This window comes from Mustela nivalis, assembly GCF_964662115.1.
Source record: "Mustela nivalis genome assembly, chromosome: 14".
Lineage (NCBI taxonomy): Eukaryota > Metazoa > Chordata > Mammalia > Carnivora > Mustelidae > Mustela > Mustela nivalis.
This window is the reverse complement of record NC_139033.1, coordinates 42,563,590-42,584,618: the sequence shown is the minus strand read 5'-3', so window position 1 is coordinate 42,584,618 and position 21,029 is coordinate 42,563,590. Positions and strand designations below refer to the sequence as shown.

General features: G+C 35.8%; 1 protein-coding gene across 3 annotated transcripts in view; it reads left to right on the top strand.

The window, feature by feature from the left end:
- SMAD4 (SMAD family member 4) overlaps positions 1-21,029 on the top strand; it is a 57,086-nt gene that overhangs the window by 9,126 nt on the left and 26,931 nt on the right. For 2 of the 3 annotated variants that reach the window (XR_014302539.1, XM_082698207.1), the window contains exons 2-7: positions 8,955-9,333; positions 10,176-10,350; positions 10,786-10,815; positions 15,630-15,842; positions 19,353-19,472; positions 19,567-19,683. Coding sequence is in view for 2 of the 3 variants with exons in the window: in XM_082698207.1 (XP_082554333.1) it covers positions 9,085-9,333; positions 10,176-10,350; positions 10,786-10,815; positions 15,630-15,842; positions 19,353-19,472; positions 19,567-19,683 (904 nt within the window). In the remaining variant the exon portion in view is untranslated. Of the gene's footprint in view, positions 1-8,954; positions 9,334-10,175; positions 10,351-10,785; positions 10,816-15,629; positions 15,843-19,352; positions 19,473-19,566; positions 19,684-21,029 lie in introns of those variants that run through there. The other variant, XM_082698208.1, reaches the window with a different exon arrangement.

The following is a 21,029-nucleotide window of genomic DNA, read 5'->3' as shown; positions in this document are numbered from 1 at the left end:
GTTGCATTGACCAAAATACCTATAACTTCTAGAAAATATACTTGTATATTTTGTTTTGCATATATAATACTGCCAGTAATTCAAAAGTAAACAGACATCTGAGAAATAAAAAAAAAGTCAACATTCTTTTCTTTTTTTTAAGATTTTATTTATTTATTTGACAGACAAAAATCACAAATAGGCAGAGAGGCAGGCAGAGAGAGAGGAAGGGGGGCAGGTTCCCTGTTGAGCAGAGAGCCTGATGCGGAGCTCGATCCCAGGATCCTGGGATCATGCCCTGAGCTCAAAGCAGAGGCTCTAACCCATTGAGCCACCCAGGCGTCCCAAAAGTCAACGTTCTTTGACTAAAAAGTTTATGAATTCCCATGAGAACTTCTCAGGCCAAGCACTCAACTTTTTTGATTTTAAAGAGTTTATTTATTTATTTATGAGTGATAGCAGTCACTCATGCACCTGCACATACAGAGGGGAGGAGCTGAGGGAGAGGGAGACTCCCAGGCAGACTCCTTGCTGAGTGCAGAGCCCTAGGGGGGTTTGATCTCAGTCCTGAGGTCACAACCTGAGTCGAAGCCAAGAGTTGGAAGCTCAACCAACTATGCCACCCAGGCGCCCCCAATTTAGGGAGTATCTTAATTAGCCTGGTTATCTGGCTTTGTAGTCCATGGAATGCCTTTTAGAGCTGTGGTTAGTAATAGGCAATACCTTATGATTAATAGCAAGGCTAGAGGGGCGCCTGGGTGGCTCAGTGGGTTAAGCCGCTGCCTTCGGCTCAGGTCATGATCTCGGGGTCCTGGGATCGAACCCCGCATCGGGCTCTCTGCTCAGCGGGGAGCCTGCTTCCCTCTCTCTCTGTCTGCCTCTCTGTCTACTTGTGATCTCTCTGTGTCAAATAAATAAATAAAATCTTTAAAAAAAAATAGCAAGGCTAGAGACAAAACACATAATAGGTAGACAGATAAAAGTATGAACCTCTGTCCTTTTGCTAACTTTTTACCTTCTATTACCCCTGTCACCATAGAATGGTTTGTTCTATCTTTACATAATATCTGTATTTTAGAGACTTTTGAATAGGCTTAACTTTTCTTTTTTAAAAAATTTTTTATTTTTTTATTAACATATAATGTATTATTAGCCCCAGTGGTACAGCTCTGTGAATCACCAGGTTTATACACTCAGAGCACTCACCATAGCACATACCCTCCCCAATGTCCATAACCCAACTACCCTCTCCCTCCCCACCTCCCCCTAGCAACCCCCAGGCTTAACTTTTCTACTGAGCTCGTTAAACTCAGTGTATTTAAAACTGAATATGTTACTTAGCCCTTTAAAATCTTCTATTCTTGGGGTGCCTGGGTGGCTCAGTGGGTTAGGCCTCTGCTTTCAGCTCAGGTCATGATCTCAGGGTCCTGGGATCGAGCCCTGCATCTGGCTCTCTGCTCTGCGGGGAGCCTGCTTCCCTCTCTCTCTCTGCCTGCCTCTCTGCCTACTTGTGATCTCTCTCTCTGTCAAATAAATAAATAAGAATCTTTAAGGATTAAAAAAAATAAAATCTTTTATTCTTTCTTCATCATTCAGTTAACTGTGGAATAGGTCCTCTTTGATTGTCCCTTCTTTTCACCTTTTATAAGTAGCTGATTAAAAAAAAAAAAAAAAAACTAGTCTGTTCTACTTTGAGATATTGATTCCCCCTTTGTTTCTGTTGCCCATATCCCTCATCTAGACCCTATCACTTTTCTGATCATTGTTGCCTAACTAGTTTTGTTTCCCTTTCCAAAGTTATTCTCCATGCTTTCGATTACAGTTTTCTTTCTAATGCAAATCTAATGCCACTTTTCCTTCCTTTTTCCTATGTTGAACCTACTCTAGAGAAAGTCTGCACTCTTATCCCTCTGCTTTTCCTGATTTTCCTTCAGCCTGGCAAATTCTTATTCACATATGGTAGTTACTAGTATTATTCCACCAGTATCCTTTTTTTTTTTTTTTTTTCATTTACTTATTTGACAGAGATCACAAGTAGGCAGAGAGGCAGGCAGAGAGAGAGGAGGGGAAGCAGGCTCCCTGCTGAGGAGAGAGCTTGCCTGATGCGGGGCTCTATCTCAGGACCCTGGGATCATGACCTGAGCTGAAGGCAGAGGCTTTAACCCACTGAGCCACCTGGGTGCCCCTCCACCAGTATTCTTATGGCTCTCTGCACTTCTCTGTCTGCCTTCCCCACGTTAATTTAAGCATAGCTCAGGATATCCCAGTTTCAGCACTACTGACATATTGGGCTGACTAAATTTTTGTCACAGGGTGTGGTCCTGTGCGTTGCAAGATGTTTAGAAGCAGCTCTGGTCTTTACTACTTGATACCAGTAGTTCTCTGCTTCCCACCTCCCCATTCCAGTTGTGACAAGCAAAAGTGTCTTCAGATATCGCTAAAGTCCCCTGAGGGACAGAGTATTCCTGGTTGAGAACCACTGGCATGGCCATATGATGTTGGCCAATCAAATGTGAGCAGAAGCAAGACTTTAAGAGACAGTGCACGAGTTATCCTGTCTTTTCCCCAGCCATTTGAGGACATACGTAGTGATGGAGCCTTAGCCTAATTCTTGAAAGATGATAGTGAGCAGTGATCTGTTTATCTGTGACGGACTGATAGTTTAGCTTATGCAGGAAATCTTTGTTTTAAGCTACTGATATTTTTGTGTTTGGTTGTTGCTGCAGTGTAGCATAGCATAGCCTTCTTGCTAAACCATGGTAAGACCTATCTTAACCTCTGGACTTCCCATCCTTTCTCATTTATAGTCCCAAATCAATTTAATGGCCACCTCTATTCTCATCTCTTTTTTAGTATAGTAGTAGGTTTGGATCTTCTAGATTGGTGGTTCTCAATGGAGTAAGTACTTTACTGTAAGGGATGTTGTGGAAATTAGAGAAGCATTGGTGGATGGGGGACAAGGGATGCAATCCTATGATGTGAGGGACTGTGAAGAATTACCATGCATCCCATAACACTTTCACATGCCCCAGAAATTCATGTAGAAGGTTAATATGTAATTAATTATCCAACTCCATCTTTTTTTTTTTTTTAATAAAGATTTTATCTATTTATTTGAGAGAGACCACAAGCAGGGGCAAGGGCAGAGGGAGAGGGAGAAGCAGACTCCCCGCTAAGCAGGGAGCCTCATGTGTGGCTCTGTCTCAAGACCCAAGGATTATGACTTGAGCTGAAGGCAAACACCCAACCAACTGAGCCACACAGGTGCCCCTAACTCCCATCTTAATATATACTCATTTTTTCAGGAATTTTCTCTTAATTTTTTTTCTTAAATTGAAGTTTTTTGGAATTTTGTTAAGAATTCAGTGTTTGGGGAAATCCACATGTCATCATCTGCAGTGCCATTGTGCTATTTGAGTTGCCAGAACAACATACCTGTCTTGGAAGGTCTGAATTTGTCATAATAAAGCTGTCATAATTACGATGATTCTACAGTAAGTGCAAATATCATGCCTGAACAATTTTTTTTAAGTATGCTCCAATGTAGGGCTTGAACTCATGACCCTGAGATTAAGACACGAGCTGAGATCAAGAGTTGGACACTTAACTGACTGAGCCACCCAGGTGCCCCATGCCTGGGCATTTTTATTGAAATGTACACTTTATTAAATATTAATCTTTTTCTCCTTTATGTTACAATTAAGGCATTGTTAAATTTAAAAAATGTATGTATGTATTTTAGAAGTTTGTTTCTGGATGGCTAAGAGGGGGTAGTATAAATTATTTTTTACAAAAATGGGATGTTTATCTGATAGAGTTGAGAACCACTTTCTGATTATGTGCTACTTGTTTTTTGTCTCTGGAGTGCTTTGCACATACTAGTAGATTCAGTATTTGTTGAATTGGTCAATTGTGGTTCCCAGATTACTTTTCGTACAGTGTTGCAATTTGTTTACCATAGAGAATCTGTAAAGTTGGCAAGGCAAGAGTTTGTTTCCATTTTACAGAGAGAATCAAAAGACATACTAACTTGCCCTATCATACTGCTAGAGTTTTAATCAGACCTCACAAATTTATTTATACCATTCCAGTACTTTTGTGTATCATTGCATGCCACTCTTTTTTTTTTTAAGATTTTATTTGAGAGAGAGAGAGAGCACAATTGGGGAATGGGAAGGGCAGAGGAGCGGGAGAAGCAGACTCTCCACTGAGTGGGGAGACTTATGAGCCTGATTCTGAGCTGGATCCCAGGACCCCGAGATCATGACCTGAGCTGAAGTCTGAACCACCGAGGCAACTCTGTCATTGCATACCACTCTTAAAAAATTATTATCTAGAGCTGTTTAGTGTAGGAAAACATCTTTATGCTCCTGTTGGCATTATTTTTTATGCAGGGAACTTTCTGTTTTAGGCACTTGTCATGGGAGTAGAATAGGCATAAAATCAAGAAAGAATGTGGTGTTTGAGGAAGTGAGGATTTTTTTTTTAAGATTTTATTTATTTATTTATTTGACACAGAAAGAGTGAGCACAAGCAGGGGCAGTGGCAGACAGAGAGAGACGGAGAAGCAGGTTCCCTGCAGAGCAGGGGATATGGGACCTGATTCCAGGACCCTGGGATCATGACCTGAGCTGTAGGCAGTCGCTCAACCAACTGAGCCATTCAGGTGCCAAGTGAAGACAGTTTTATCAGTTTTCAAAGAAATGTGCAATTAAAGCTTTAGGCCCCCATATAGCTTAAGTTTTAGGGATGGTAACATCTGAGTGTGGTGAAATAGTTACACTCAAACACTGTAATTACATTTTAAATTAACATAAATCTTTTGGAAAGTAGTATAAGAAATGAATTCAGCAACAAAAGTATTTATAGTCTTTAAAATTTGTTGCAAGGAAATGCCACAGAATAAAAAAGCTAGTCAGTCTGTGTTTGCCTCGTATATATCAGGAACTGTGCATGGTGCTGGGAATTTCTAAGGTGAAAAAGTTTTGCTGTTTTCTTGAACTTCTAGATTTGTGGCAGCAGAGTATGAGACAAATACCTAATCAAATAACTATAATGTGTTGAGTTGTAATTGGGTGTGTTTTAAATTTGAGGGAGGGCATAGTTAACATACCAGGGAATACAAAGTAAACACACCAGGAAAGTCATTCTCCAGGATTAGGGGAGAGACATTTAAGCTGCATTTTGAAGGGTAACTAGGACTTACTCAGATAAAATGAGACTGGATGTTTTAGGCAAAAGGAATAGCATGGACATGCATCTGAAAGCACATACAGAAACATGCATTTGACAATAAGAAGCACTTACATGTCCTAGGAATTGAGCATATATGATGAATAAGACAAGTATAATCTCTGTACGATAGATCTTTCAGTCTAGATATTAAAATTGTTATGAGGTTAGCACTCAGAGATTTCAAACTGGTGGTTCTCTGGGGCCAGATTTAAGTTGAAGGTGTGTTTTGTTTGGCATGCCCAGTGCTTTTTCTCTCTTTATTCCTTCCTCCTCTTTCTCCACAAATAAGTTGCTGATACTTAAAAATGAGATTTCATGCACAAATGAGCATTGAAGATCTGGCAGCAGTGGGCTAGTATTTTCATATGCCACTTCCACTGGAAGTAAATAGTGGCTTCCTACTTTAGATGGGTGTGCACTTGTGGTCTTCAGTACTTTTCTTTAAACCTGACACATTTTATTCATTTATATAATTTGCCAGGCTCCTGTATGCCTTTGAGTTGTGAGCCTTGGATGAGTCATTTACTTCTGTCCTTGCCCTTCTAAATTTTCTTTGACATATTTTAGTAGGAGAAATACAGAAAAATGCACATTGTGTTTTAGAAAAACAACTGTTCAACTGAAAGACGAATCAACATAAAGAATATGGAATTCAAATATCAGTCAACAGATTTAGACTCTATTTTTTATCTATCTAATTCCTGTTTCCTTAATCATGTGCTTTGAGTTTGGTAATAATACGTGTGACATTACACTAAGAAAACTTCTAGGCTTTCAGAGTGCTTTGTTTTATCTGTAAGAACTATATAAAAGAATCTGGAATAAACACTGAAAGAATGTAAAAAAAGCTCCTTTTAAGGTAATCATTTTGGTATCCAAACTATAAACACTAAACATTTTAGTACTCAGACTATAGCTTCCTTTTTGTTTTCTTTTCTTTTATTTTTTTTAAAGAATTTATTTATTTATTTGACAGAGCGAGCACAGGTAGGCAGAGTGGCAGGCAGAGGGAGAGGGAGAAGCAGGCTCTCCACCGAGCAGGGAGCCCAATTTGGGGCTTGATCCCAGGACTATGGGATCATGACCTGAGCCAAAGGCAGATGCTTAATGGACTGAGCCACCCAGGTGCCCCTCCTTTTTATTTTTTAAGGTAGGCTCCATGCCCAGCCTGGGGCTTGAACTCATGACCCTGAGATCAAAGAGTTATATGTTCTGTCAACTGAGCCAGCCAGGTGCCCTTTTAGTTGCTTTTTTACTGAACCTTATGTGCTAGGCACTTCATGTAGATTGTCTTCTTTGAGCTCTGTATATACTTTTTAATCCAGATTCAGAGAGTTTAACTTAATTTGTCCAACTACTTAGTGTGAGGGCTAGGATTCTAATCCAGATCTCTGACTCCCAACTCCCCCCGCCACCCCAGGCAGGTGATCTTGGGTAATTCCTTCAACATGGATTTACTGAATGTGGGCAAATGCTTACCATTCAAAGGTATAAGAAAACCTCTTCTTTGCATTGGGCTTATAATTAGTTGAAAAGAGACATTTATGTAAAATAGGTAACAGTAGAGGGGAGCATGAATTACATACCAAGTGATTGATAGAAATGCCAAGGTGGCTCAGAAGTACAACAGCATCAGGGAGAATAGGAAGGAGGAGACTGCTCGAAATGACTAAGGTAGAAAATCATGTAACTTTGTGAGAGAATGTGAGGATAATGAATGAGAGAGGTAGGTCAGAGATGATTTACCAAGCTGTCCAGTGCTGGGTAATTCAGTAGAATTAATGCTTCATGAGCAGAGGTTATCAAAAGAGGAACAGGCTTTGGTAGAGACTGATGAGTTAGTTTTTGGTTGGTTGGTTGGTTTTGTGTTTTTGTAAGCTCAGCGGCCATTGTGGGACTTGAACTCACAACCCTGAAATCAAGAGTGGCTTGCTCTAGCAAATGAGCCAGCCAGGCCTTGGTGGAGGATAGATTTTAATGATTCAAGTAAATAGCAAAAGAAAATAAAAGAATAAGCATGGAATACAATATCATCACCAAACTAATAAAAAACAGTTCAGCATAAGGTATAGTCTCCACTCCAGGTTTATCGCATTTATTCTTAGGCTGATGGCTTTTTCTTATTCCATGTGAGATCCTAAGGTTAGAAAAGTTACTTTAGTTTTGTGCATATTGAATGGATTCTTCATTAATACAATTTTCTGTATTTTGATTTCTTTTGAAAATAATTTACCTCACTGCTTTTACAAGTAAAATCTTTTGAGGAATTCAGTGGTCTCTTATTTTAATGATAACTTTATTAAGATATAATTCATGTACTCTAAAATTCGCTCTTTTAAAATGTATAATTCAGTGGTTTTCACTATAGTGGCAGAGTTGTGCAGCCATCACCACTATCTATTTTAGAACATTTCATTATCCCGAAAAGAACCTCCATACCCATTAGCAGTCATTTCTTGTTTCCCTTTCCCCTAGCCTCTGGCATCCACTGATCTATTTTTTTCTGTATGCATTTGCCTATAATGATAATTCATATAAATAGGATTATACAACATGTGGCCTTTTGTGACTGGCTTCCCCCCCATAAGATTTTATTTATTTATTAGAGAGAGACAAAGATGGAGCATGGTCATGGGGGAGGAGGCAGAGGGAGAGGGAGAAGCAGACTTCCCCCTGAGCAGGGAGTCTGACACAGGGCTCAATCCCAGGACCCTGAGATCATGACCTGAGCCATAGGCAGATGCTGAACTGACTGAGCCACCCAGGCACCCCATTGTGATGTACTGGCTTTATTCACTTAGCATGTTTTCCAGGTTCATTCATGTTATACCATGTATCAGTATTTCATTCTTTTTTATGACTGAATAATACTACATTGTATGGATATACTCATTTATGTAGTCATCAGTAAATGGACATTTGTATTGTACTTTTGGGCTATTATGAATGATACTGCCATGTACATTTACATATACTTTTTTGTGTGGACATAGGATTTCGGTAATCCTGGGTAGAATTGCCAAGACTGGAATTCCTGGGTTATATAGTAACTCTGTTTAACATTTTGAGGAATTTTCAGACTACTTTTCAAAGTGACAATATTATTTTGGAGTGGATGTTGGTTCCATTTCTCCACTTCCTCACAAGTGCTTATTATTGTCTACTCTTTTGATTTATTTAATGTAGTGAATGTAAAGTAGTGTCTCCTTGTGGTTTTGATTTCCCTAATGAGTAATGATGTTTAAGTGTCTTTTATAGCTTATTGGCTATTCTTTGGAGAAATGGGTATTAAGTCCTTTGTCCATTTAAAAATTTGTATTTATCTTTTTATTGTTGTCAGTGGTCTTTAAAAAGATGGGTGTTTTTTAACTTATAAAGAGCATTTGTAACAGGTGATGGTAAATTTTTCATGTGAATTAGGTTTAGGTTTAAGTAGTTGTTAAGTGCTGGTCTTCATTAGCAGTCATTTTAAAAAGTCTTGTTAAGATTTAACTTTAGGATGACTGGTTCAGTCCACAAGACCTGATTGAGCATGCTTATATAATAAGAAGAAGATTTAGATTTAATATTTTTTGGAATGTCAAAAACAGCACCATTTTAATTTATTTAAAACTGTAAGCACCAAATTTAAATTATGTGCATCGAATCTTTGACTTAACTGGAGCATTTCCATCTTTTCCCAAGTAATTGAATCTACTTTGTGAAATGTGTTTTAATGTCTATGTCTCATTTTTTTTTAGGTTTTCCCGAATACCACATGCCTAATAATTTTCCTTGCGACATTAGCCATTGTTTTTCACTGCCTCCAAAAGATCAAAATTTCTCCGGAAATTGGAGACCTATTTGATTTAAAAGAAATAACTTTAACAAATGGACAATATGTCTATTACAAATACACCGACAAGTAACGATGCCTGTCTGAGCATTGTCCATAGTTTGATGTGCCATAGACAAGGCGGAGAGAGTGAAACATTTGCAAAAAGAGCAATTGAAAGTTTGGTAAAGAAGCTGAAAGAGAAAAAAGATGAATTGGATTCTTTAATAACAGCTATAACAACAAATGGAGCTCATCCTAGCAAATGTGTTACCATACAGAGAACATTGGATGGGAGGCTTCAGGTTAGTCTCGTATGAGAGTTTTTCTGTGTCTTTTGTAGTGGCAGATTAAAAAATTCTTGCTTCCTCTTAAGTTGCTATTAGATAATTTAATGTTTGCACCATCTCTTCAGATACTATACATCCTGCAGCAGTATGTGTTATGGGAATCTATGAAGAATATATTCTTCATATAACAAAGATACATCATAAAAGTTTTTTTTAATGTTCTAAGAAAAAAATTCATTGTAGAAAATTTGGAAAATAAAAATAAAAAGCAGAAGAAACCCCATACCTTTAGCACTTTGGTATTCATCTTTGTAGCTTTTTTCCTCCTTTTTTTGAAATTTTATGTACATTTAAAAAACTGAGTTGGCCCTTTTATAATTGGCCCTTTTATAATTTGGAAGTCTGATATTGTATGCTTGGTACTTGTGTATGAAAAAGACTCAAACAATTCAAGCACATCTTGAAAACTCAAGGAGTTAAAAGCTTGTATTTTATAAATTTTTTAATCTTTCATTTTTATGGATTACATTTTTTCTTATAGAATTACATCATGTGTGTCCTGTGCTGAATATTTTTAAAGAAACATATAGAAATATGATGTCATTAGATTTAAAAATTTTATTTTTAGATTTTAGGAATGATTATTCAACAAACTCATACTTTTTTTGCATTTTAAAAGCCTGAGCATGGGTCTTAAAAAAATACCTTAGTTCATTAATGTTTCTCATTTATGAAATGGAGATTATAATACTGAGTTTGTAGGGTTGTAAGAATTAAATTGAGAACATATATAAAGTGCCTTATTTAATGTGTAATGTGTAATTGATGATCAATAAGTTGTCGTCTATCTTTCCTAGGTGGCAGGTCGGAAGGGATTTCCTCATGTGATCTATGCCCGTCTCTGGAGGTGGCCTGATCTTCACAAAAATGAACTCAAACATGTTAAATATTGTCAATATGCATTTGACTTAAAATGTGATAGTGTCTGTGTGAATCCATATCACTACGAACGAGTTGTATCACCTGGAATTGGTGAGTAGGCTTTGCTTTTATCCTCAGATGCACAAAAGGAAACGATCTCAGTAGTGTTTTAATTTTTCTGCATTAAATTATAAATTTGGGTATAGCTCAGGACTTCAACTAAGGTTAAAAAATCAGATATTTTTAATGACATATAAATATTTAAATTTGAACTTTAAAATAGTTTGTATTTTTCTTTATTACTACATATACATTATAGTTCATATTCTTCCCATTTAGAACCATGTTTTTGAAAAATAAGATGGAAGACTTTATTGAATTGTTTATATACTATCAGATAGCATTTATACTAATCTTGAATTGAAATGGCTCATGAAGTTTTGAATCTCTGAATTAAATTTACATTTTGTAATTTTAAATACAACGGAAATATTTTCATGGTAATGATTAATATTTCATTTTCTTTTCCCCTTTAAAAAAATTAAGATCTCTCAGGATTAACACTGCAGAGTAATGGTAGGTAATCTGTTTCTTGTAACTTTCTGTTTTCTTTTATTCTGTCCCCTCTGTTTTTTATTGACCTAAAATTAGTTTGTGTGGGTGCTGGTAACATAAAATTTATAAGAAAAATACTTATTTGTTTGGAAATGTAAATTTTGGGGGAGCAAAAAAAAAAACTGGATTTCAATAGGCTGGTGGTTCTTTGGATTTGAACTACCGTTTATGCACTCAAGTGTTCTAAAAAATATGATATGGGAATATAAAACTATAAAGGAAAAGTTTTTTTTGAATTGGTAAAAACTGGCTGTTTTGGAAGAAAATCTCAGAGAGCCAATTTAAATGGGTATAAATACCTGTAATGTTTGGTAATTTGGGGTCATGTATAGCATGTCCTTTAGAAATATTAATATCCTATACTTACCTGGCAGGAGAAATATTAATATCCTAATTTTTATTTGTTTCTCCCAAATTTATTTTTGTAAATGATAATTTTAAGTATGATTTAAAACTACATACATTAATTTTTTTTCAGTCTTGTTACATTTTGAGTAAATAAAACAAGGCTACTTTCACTTTCATCGATGATCCAATTCTGTTTTAAAAAGGAGTGTCTTTTGAGTTAGGGAAATGAACTCAGTAGCGGGAGGAATTTGTTTTTTAGTGTAATATTTGAGAACAGAGATCTCTTAAAACTTCAGTTTTGTTACTTAGAACATGTTAATGAACTAAAAGGTTTATAAGAAGTAATTAATTTGCAGAACAACTCTGATAAAGAACCACCATTACCTTAGAAAGGTGTGCACTTGTTCTGGAGGGAAATTAGTGTGTTGGCACTTCTTGTTGCAGAATCTTACAGGTGAGTCAGAAATACCATCTGGCCTTAAACATGGAAGAGCATGAAAGTCTACTTGTTTTTATTGTCCACTTTTCTTCCATGTCACTGTATAAGAGAAAGACTATAATGTCTTTTGGTACTTGCTAAGGGTTAGATTTCTGAGAATAGTGGGTTGGTAACGTGGTAGTGGTCTGGGAAGGGTAGCTCTAAGATTGGTTAAATTCCTGCCTCTTTGCTACACAGATATTGATATTATGTCATTTATTTTCTTTGAAAGTAAATACCTTTTAGATCTTCACCATTCTCCATCCATGATTTTGGAAAATTATTCCTCAGTAGGAAGTAAGGATTGGGGGCCGGTAGTGATATCTGTATCAGAATCTCCTTAGTGGGAGTGGTTGAGAGGAGCCAATTTTGAAGACTCATTACACCACCCCCCCCATCCTAACATGCTGCTGTTATGAGTAGGTGTCTTTGGTTGGATCGTGATAGGCTCTTTTTATTGACTCTAAGGTTGCTTTAGCCTTGCAGATCCCCCTAGTGGTGGTTTTTTTAAAGACCGGCTTCAGTGGCTTATTTCTTCAGAAAACAATAGGTGTTTTTCATAGCCCCTTCTAGATTTGGACAGAGAAATAATACAAAGCCAGGTTAAAAAAAAAAAAGTTAAGAAAATGGGATAATTCCTTCGCTTTTGAGTTGGAATCTTACGGTAATCATTTCCAGCCTATCACATATCTTTTGTGAAACTTTCCATGACCCCATCAGTCTGCATATTCATTTTAAGAAATATTTAATGAGCATATATTGCTTGGTAGTGTGTTAGGATCTAGGGACAATAGGGTAAAAGTAAGATGTGTTTTCTCCACTCAAGGTAGCTCATAGTTTAGTGGAGGAAAGATAGTAAATAAGACAGCAGTGGTAGCATCAGATAGTGCAGTGCTCTGTCTGCTGGTGGTGATGAAGAGCACTGACTTAGGGTGGGTCCAGTGGCTTCAGCTTTTGTGTCCCATATACATTCCTTTACCCTTCATAGAACATTTTACAATTACATGTATGATTGCTCTAAAAGTATGGTTAAAGCATAACAGCTAACACTTGCTAAGTATACACTTTGTGTCTCATACTGAGCTGTATGAGTTAGAAGTATATTTCATCATTCTCATTATACCCCCACATGAAAGGTGGAATTTTACACACTTGATTAGATGAAGATCAAGATAGACAGCTAGGAGGAGCTGGATTAATATGTGCTCAATATTTGATATTTAAACAATAGAAAAATATTGTAGAAAAGTCTAAGTTCCATGAAGGCAGAGATTTTTCTTTTGCTTATTAATGTATTCCAGGTGCTAGAACAGTACCTGGAACATAGGTGCTTAATAAATATTTATTCAGTGAATGAATTTGTTGAATGCTAGTCCATAAAGAAAAATACTTAATAGTTTGGTATCTGTTATTCTGGACTTAAAAAATATATACTATATGTTTTTTAATTTTATTTTTTTGAATAGGCAATACATGGTCCATAAATCAAAATACTATAAAAAGGTATACAGTGAAAAGAAGTGCTCCCACCCCTGCCCCCATTCCCCCCTACCTCAGGTAATCACTTTTATTAGTTTCTGGTGTTTCCTTCCAGGGTTTCTTTATGCAAAAATACATGTGTTATTTCCCTCCTTTCTTACATAAAAAGCATATTGTGCCCTTGTTCTGGACCTTGCTTTTTTAATTAGAGTTTGTGATTTTTTTTTAAACATGCATGTGATCATAGTGTACAATAGTGTTTTGTAACCTACTTTTTTTCCCTTGGCAAAAGTATACTGCAGACATCTATCCTTGATCCTACAGTTTTACCTAAGGGACATGTTTTGTTTTAAGTTATTTGACTGACGAGACTTATAGTCAGGTAGAAGTCTCACACTTACCTTTGGGGAAGGTTTAGTCAATATATTAGGCAAGAAAATATTATGAGGCATAGCTCTTTAAAAGTAGAATTTAGTCATCACGATTGCACATTAAGCTGAGAAGAGTCACCTGAAAAGCAAAAGTGATGAGTATCAAGTTGACCCACTATTTCCTCTTATCAATAGCTTTCTCCTTATGTACTAGCAATACCAATATCTTGGTAAAAAGATCTTTGTCACAGTAATAACAAAAAACCCTAAAATGTCCAGGAATTACATAGGGATGTCAGGATCTATATGAAGAAAATTATAGAACTTTGTTGACGAGTGTAATTAAAAAAAAAAAAAAAAGATTGGATAAATACAGTAATATCCACTTTGTGTCCCAAACAATTTTTTCTTTTATTTTTATAATTTGGCTAAGATTAGTGATAAGTGTTTGGGTCCAATTTTCTTACTGATGTATTGTGATATGTTAAGCATCCTTTTAGTTATCTTTTTGTTTCCCTAGGATTTTTTAAAGAAAAACTTTTTGCAAAATCTTCATGACTTTTTTTTTTTAATTTATTTATTTGAGGGAGAGAGAGTGCATGTGCATGCATGCGTGGGTGGAGGATGGGGAGAAGGAGAGAGAATCTTAAGCAGATTCCGTGTTGAGTGTGGAGCTGCACACAGGGTTCTTCTCTCACAACCCTAAGATCTCAACCTGAGCTGAAACCAAGAGTCGGATGCTCAACCAACTGTACCATCCAGGTGCCCCTTCATGACTTTTGATGTATGAAGAAGCCCCTAAGAGATTGTACATAGAAATTTGAACAGTGGGTTATTCTTAGTGCTTTGAAATAGTCTCATTAAAAAAAAAAAAAAAAAAAAAAAAAAGGCCATGTTGGGCACTTGGTTGGCTTAGTCGGTAATCATGTGACTTTTAATCTCAGGGTTGCAAGTTCAAGCCCCACGTTGGGCATGGCGCCTACTTTTAAAAAAGGGGGCCATGTAACAAATTGGTATTTATGTGTAATCAGTTTTTTCAAAAATTGACATAGGGAAAGACAAAGGGCTCCATATGTTGATTCTTTTTTTTTTTTTTTTAAAGATTTTATTTATTTATTTGACAGACATCACAAGTAGGCAGAGAGGCAGGCAGAGAGAGAGAGAGGAGGAAGCAGGCTCTCTGCGAAGTAGTATTGGAATTCAGTGGTTTATAAAATTCTGGGAGAGTCAGTTTAGAAGCAATGAAGAGTTGTTTGCTAAAGATAAAAAGCATACCCCAAAGCAATAGCCTAAAGCAAATAGGGAGGTTCTGGGCAGAGAATAGTTGACATCAACGCAGTTTGTTTTCTTTTCTTTCTTAAAACAAAGGCAACCATTCCCTGGTTTATTAAAGGAAAAGTGTTATGTTTTATCAGAGTTTAGGTTTGCTTATTAAGGTATAACCACATAGGTGAAAGATTTTGATTGAACTTTTTCACAACATGTATTTGTCAAAGATCATTATTTGATTTGGGTTTTCAGAAGGAAATTTCAGTTTGACTTACCATTTAGAATTTTTCTTTCTGGTTCTAACCCTATAGGGGACATTCAGTACTTTTCACTTTCAAAGCATGTCGCTTAACAGTATGTCTAAATCCTGGAACTGGATAGCTATCAGATCCTATTCATATTTCTACACTGTGAAATTAGCAAAAAGATATAGCCAAGTACCTGATCTCAGTTTTGTCTTCTCGCGGGTAAACATTTTCCCCAGCTGTTTACTTTTCACCTAACTCATGTATTTAAGATGGTTATTACTTCTAGGTTAGTCCAGAAACTAAGGAATACCTTTTGAGAACCATTGCTGGAAGTTGTTGAAATATAGTCTATAGTCTATAGTTTCAAATTTCAGGGGGTCAGTCAGGTTGATTGATAGAATATATCTGAGATACCTACTTCTAAATAAATATTTTTGCATATAAAGTATTCTTTTCAAATATGAAAGAAATTTGAGTTAGAGTTATTTATGTTGATTTTAGGTGTTGTCATATTACAAGATTTTTTTTTTCCTGGTAACTGAAGCTTATAAGGTTTTAAAATGTGTTTAATTTTTTATATAGCTCCACCAAGTATGTTGGTGAAGGACGAATATGTTCATGACTTTGAGGGACAGCCATCATTATCAACTGAAGGGCATTCAATTCAAACCATCCAGCATCCACCAAGTAATCGTGCCTCAACGGAGACATACAGCACCCCAGCTCTGTTAGCTCCATCTGAGTCTAATGCTACCAGCACCACCAACTTTCCCAACATTCCTGTGGCTTCCACAAGTGAGTAGTAGAATCAAATGTAGTCCACAAGTTGATCTTACCCTATTTAATATTTGTATGTCATCATTATATCTACTTGGAGGAAAACTCCAAGTAAGTAAAAATTAAAAGCACTGTGGTATCTTTTATAGGGAAAAAGTATTAAATTGGTTTTTCAGTTGGTCCTGGAAAAAATGGTATTTATAATTTACTTAAATTTTTTTATGTTGATGTATAGTCACTTGGAATATAAGTAATGACTTTGATTATAATACTGATTTAAGTTAGTGGTCTAATTTGTAATTTCTCTACTATTACATGCAGAAGTAAGAATTGTCTTGCACTTTCAGATGTATTTTAGAGAAGCATTTAAGTAGTTAACAAGTAGTTTTGGACCAAGATATAAAAATAATCTCTGTCAATTGAACTGTACACTTTGCTTTAATCCGGGTTTCTGTTGTGCTGTATCTGGCAGAATATTACTTTGTAATAGTCATTTTCAGTTTTCCTTTGTACAAACTTAGAAAAAGGGATCTTGATCATGTTTGTAATATATATATTATATACAATAATATGTATATTATAATATGTATGTATAATATATAATATATATATCCTTCAAGATAGACATTAAGTATTTTAGTCTGTTTTGAAATAAAGCTAAATTCTAGGTATCTATGTATTATTATTTTTAACCAAGAAATCTTTTTCAAAAAGATTCTTCCCATGACAGAGATGCCATTGTCTTTGCCACATTGTAGAGGCAGAGGGCTATTAGGTTTATCTTTTCTTGGGGCCCGATCACGCAATAATGACTCCGTTCTATTAATATTGCTATAATTTTCACAGTACCAAAGTTTGCACAGTTTGCTCTTTGGCAATGGAGTTTTTTTTTTTTTTTTTTTAAACTAATTACAGAGCAGGGTCTTGGCCTATATATGGTGTTATTTGTACCTGGTTACTAAGGAGATTGTATCTAAGCCCACATCAGCAGTGGATTGTTGCTAGATCTGGACTAGTACTTTATTAGCAGCTACCAAAGGGAGCAGTATTCTTTTTTTTTTTTTTTTTTTTTAAAGAATTTATTTATTTATTTGACAGAGACAGATCACAAGTAGGCAGAGAGGCAGGCAGAGAGAGAGGAGGAAGCAGGCTCCCCGCCGAGCAGAGAGCCCGATGCGGGACTCGATCCCAGGACCCTGGGATCATGACCTGAGTCGAAGGCAGTGGCTTAACCCACTAAGCCACTCAGGCGCCCCGGGAGCAGTATTCTATTTACTTTAATATCTGATCAGATTCAAAATAGAAATTTGATCTTTGGAATAAATAGGGGACTGATTTCTCTAATTAAGTTTATAAGTATGGTGTACCAAATATCCCCCCTCTAATTCATTTTACCTCTTCAAAGCAATATATTTTGGATTTGCTTTGTAAGATGACAGTCTCACCATAGACAACATATTCTAAGTGGAGTTTAGAGGTTAAGCACCTACTTTAGAACCTGGACCCTCTTAACTACTTAGCGCTTCTGTTATCTGTCTACTCTTTACTAACCAATTTGGAAGTATAGTTGACAGAGCAGTCAGCGATGGAGAGTAAGAGAAAGCAAGCACATTCTAGCCACCCAAGCATGGATTAGTGAGAGTACAGCCACTTACTTACTTACTTCTGTTGAGATTATCTGGAGATTGAATTTGCATGCCTTTTTTGATGCTTGCTAAAATGGTTTTAATTGTTCTATGCCCTGGAGTCAGGTCCTATTAAATACTAGAAAAAGTGGTATTTGTGAAATTCTGATGATTTTTCTTGGTTATTTTTTGGATATATTTTTCTAATTGAATAGATGATTATTTTTAGAATCTGTCACAAAATGTTCTTCTAGATCTCAAAACGTGTATTGATAGAATTAAAAGGAAAAAAAATGGACTAAAACAGGAATTGGAAGACTATTTCAAATGAGCTAGTATAATTTAGTTCTACTATTTAATTTCATCTTATATACTTGGAATTGTGTAATGGAAATATTCAGTAGAGATAGCCACAGTGGGCTATAGTCTGTGTTCATTTGGCACTTGAATATTTTCAGGTTTTCTTTCTAAATATCTGTAAATTAAAATAATCTCATTTCACCTGCATAGTGACACTTTTTGTAAGTTAGCTAAGAGTCTCTGGCGTGCATAGTTGTTAAAAGCAAGAGTAAATGTAATTAACATTTAAAGATAACTTGGAAAAAATTGGGCAGATGTGTAGGGAGGGGGTTCCTAAAAACATCTTTAAAAGTAAATAATTTGGGGATTATTGCAGTAATCTCTTTAACTTTTAATTTTATAATCCTCACCATAAGGAAATGTGATTTGCAGAGAGGAGAAAAGTGTTCCTTTTCCTTGGTACTTTGAGTAATGGTGTCATTTCCTTTCTTCTATCTATATTCCCATTTGGATGAGAAAGTGATTCCAGTGATAGATAACAATTATGAAATTTCAGTGCTTTCCAAATGCAATAAACAATTGACTTAATTAATGCTTGCTTTCAGAAATCAAACTTTTTCCACTAAAAAAAAAAAGCAAGCCTTAAAAATGTAGGTTGTTGGGTATACCTGGCTGGTTTGGTCGGTGGAGCATGGAACTCTTCATTCATCTCAGGGTGGTGGGTTTGAGCCTCACTTTGGGGGCAGAAATTACTTTAAAAAATAAAAAATAAAATCTTAAAAAAAATAGTAGGTCAGTAAGCAATACCGTAGAATGGTTTTGAATAGAACAGAAACCAGACAAATCTTGCTCCTCTTGGTATATTACATATAGAATAGGTAGCTAATTTCCTGTCAATCCAGGAAGATAATAGTGTTCTTGGAAGGAGGTGATTTTTGATTTTTTAAAGTACATGAAAAAATTTCAATGTAGACTTATAGTTTGTTGTTGTGGTTTTTGTTTTTTTGTTTTTGTTTTTCTTTTCTTTTTTCTTTTTTTTACTAGCAGTGCTCTGTTGATTGAACAGTGGAGCTTGACCTTTTCTAAACTTCACCTTACCCATCACATTCCATTTAAAATATTTGCCTGCTCTGCTTTTCTTTTATCAAACTCTGCATTTTGCCATTACCAGTACCAGTGCTGATAATAATGAATTTCCAGTTTTCAACAAACTTTCTTGAGTTTGGACTTTCGGGAGTCCTAATCAGAAAGGTCCAGAGCTACATGGCATGGCCAGGGATGAGCTGATGTACTTCTGAAGTTATTATGATAGGCTAGACATACAGTGGGATTTTGCTGGCATTTGAAAAATATTTATAAAGGAAAAATCCTCTGAAATTAGCTAGACATTATTTAAGGTAGAACAGTTTTGGACATTTTCAAGTTAAGGTTTGCCTTCATAGGTAACTTTAGGGTTTGTTATTTGATAGACCATGGACGAGTTCCATTTTTTGCCCATCTTTATAGTTGTGATTCTCAGATATAATTTGTCCTTCATTTACTGTATAAAAACATAGGATTGCATCGATCAATGTACCGTATTAATGTCTTCTTGTTCCTCTAGGTCAGCCTGCCAGTATACTGGCGGGCAGCCATAGTGAAGGATTGTTGCAGATAGCTTCAGGGCCTCAGCCAGGACAGCAGCAGAATGGATTTACTGGTCAGCCAGCTACTTACCATCATAGTATGTACATGCTTTTTAAAATCTTTTAAGTAGTTGAGAAAAAATAGGCAGACTTTCTAAAAGCAAATTAATCCATGTGGGCCTTAATTTTTAGACAGCACTACCACCTGGACTGGAAGTAGGAGCGCACCATACACACCTAATTTGCCTCACCACCAAAACGGCCATCTTCAGCACCACCCGCCTATGCCGCCCCATCCCGGACATTACTGTAAGCTCTCGTTTTTGTTGTAAGGGCCTTTTCTTTTTTGAGAATTGGTTTCCTTTCTATTTTTTTTTTTAATGGTTTTGCATCTTTTATTCATCTTATAATTTAGTTTCATTAAATGACTACTGCTTTTTCAGCATTTTTGGTAAACAGTGTTTACTTTTTATAGTTTTGTTATCATACCTTTGTTTTAGAGGAGTGATGTTTACTAAATACATTTATTTCTCTGTTGCTGATGTTTCATTAACACCACATTGATTTCCATTCATTTGTTTGTTTGCTTTTTATATGTTCTTAGATCTCATGTATACCTGTATATCCACCCTAAGTGGATTGAAACTCCTTGAGTGTCAAGATCTCAAGGTACTCATCATCATACTATTCAGCATACTGTAGACACTTAGATGTTGAATCTGTCATTACTCTGTGCAGTCTTGTTTGGGAAGGAGACTCTACTGATAATCATAGCTTGTAGTTTCAGGCAGAAGAGGAACATTGTTCATCTGGCTTAGTGAAGTCAAGAGCATACATTTTTCTTATGTATTAAATTCCTTTTCCTTCGTTATAAGAGTAATATTACCAAAGAAAACTTGAAGTTACAGAAAAGTGTAAATAAGAAAATAAAAATTACCCAGAGTGCTCCTATCTAGAGATACCTACTTCTAAAATTTTGTCGTATTTTTTCTTCCAGTCATATAAATGGGTCTCTATACACTTGGGAGGGAAAATATCATACTGTGTATATATTGTTGTATCCTTCTTATTTTCAATTATGTTACTGTTTTTCCATATCTTAGTATACTTTTTTATGGTTGCCTGGCTCAGCATAGTGGTTAAGGTGCTGAGCTTGGACCCCTTAACTGACTGTGTGACCATTGGCAGGTTATATAATCCTCACTAACTAAGCCTTAAGGGTAACAACAGTATCCATCTCAAGGAATGTTGTAAGAAGTAAATGTAATACTTGTGAAGTGTTTAGCAGGATGTTTTAACACTTAATGATCTCTTAAATATCTTAGCTACTGTTCCATTATGTAAATATCCTTAATTTAATAAACCTTAAACACTTGTTTTCAGAATGGACCTACAATTTGAATTATTATTATATATTACGTTGTAAATTATAGTCTATCATGTTACATGAATAATTCATTTATAATTTACATTAAGTTTTCCATGTACAATTATTGTAAATTGCTAATAGCACTTGGCACATAGCATTAAAGTGTTAGCTCTTAACTATCCACAAAAGTAACTCGAGTATTTGCTTATTATAAAGTAATCTAAACAAAGCTTTTAAATTTTTAGATATTGCATAAGCTTGATTTAAACAACTCCTGAGGTACAGT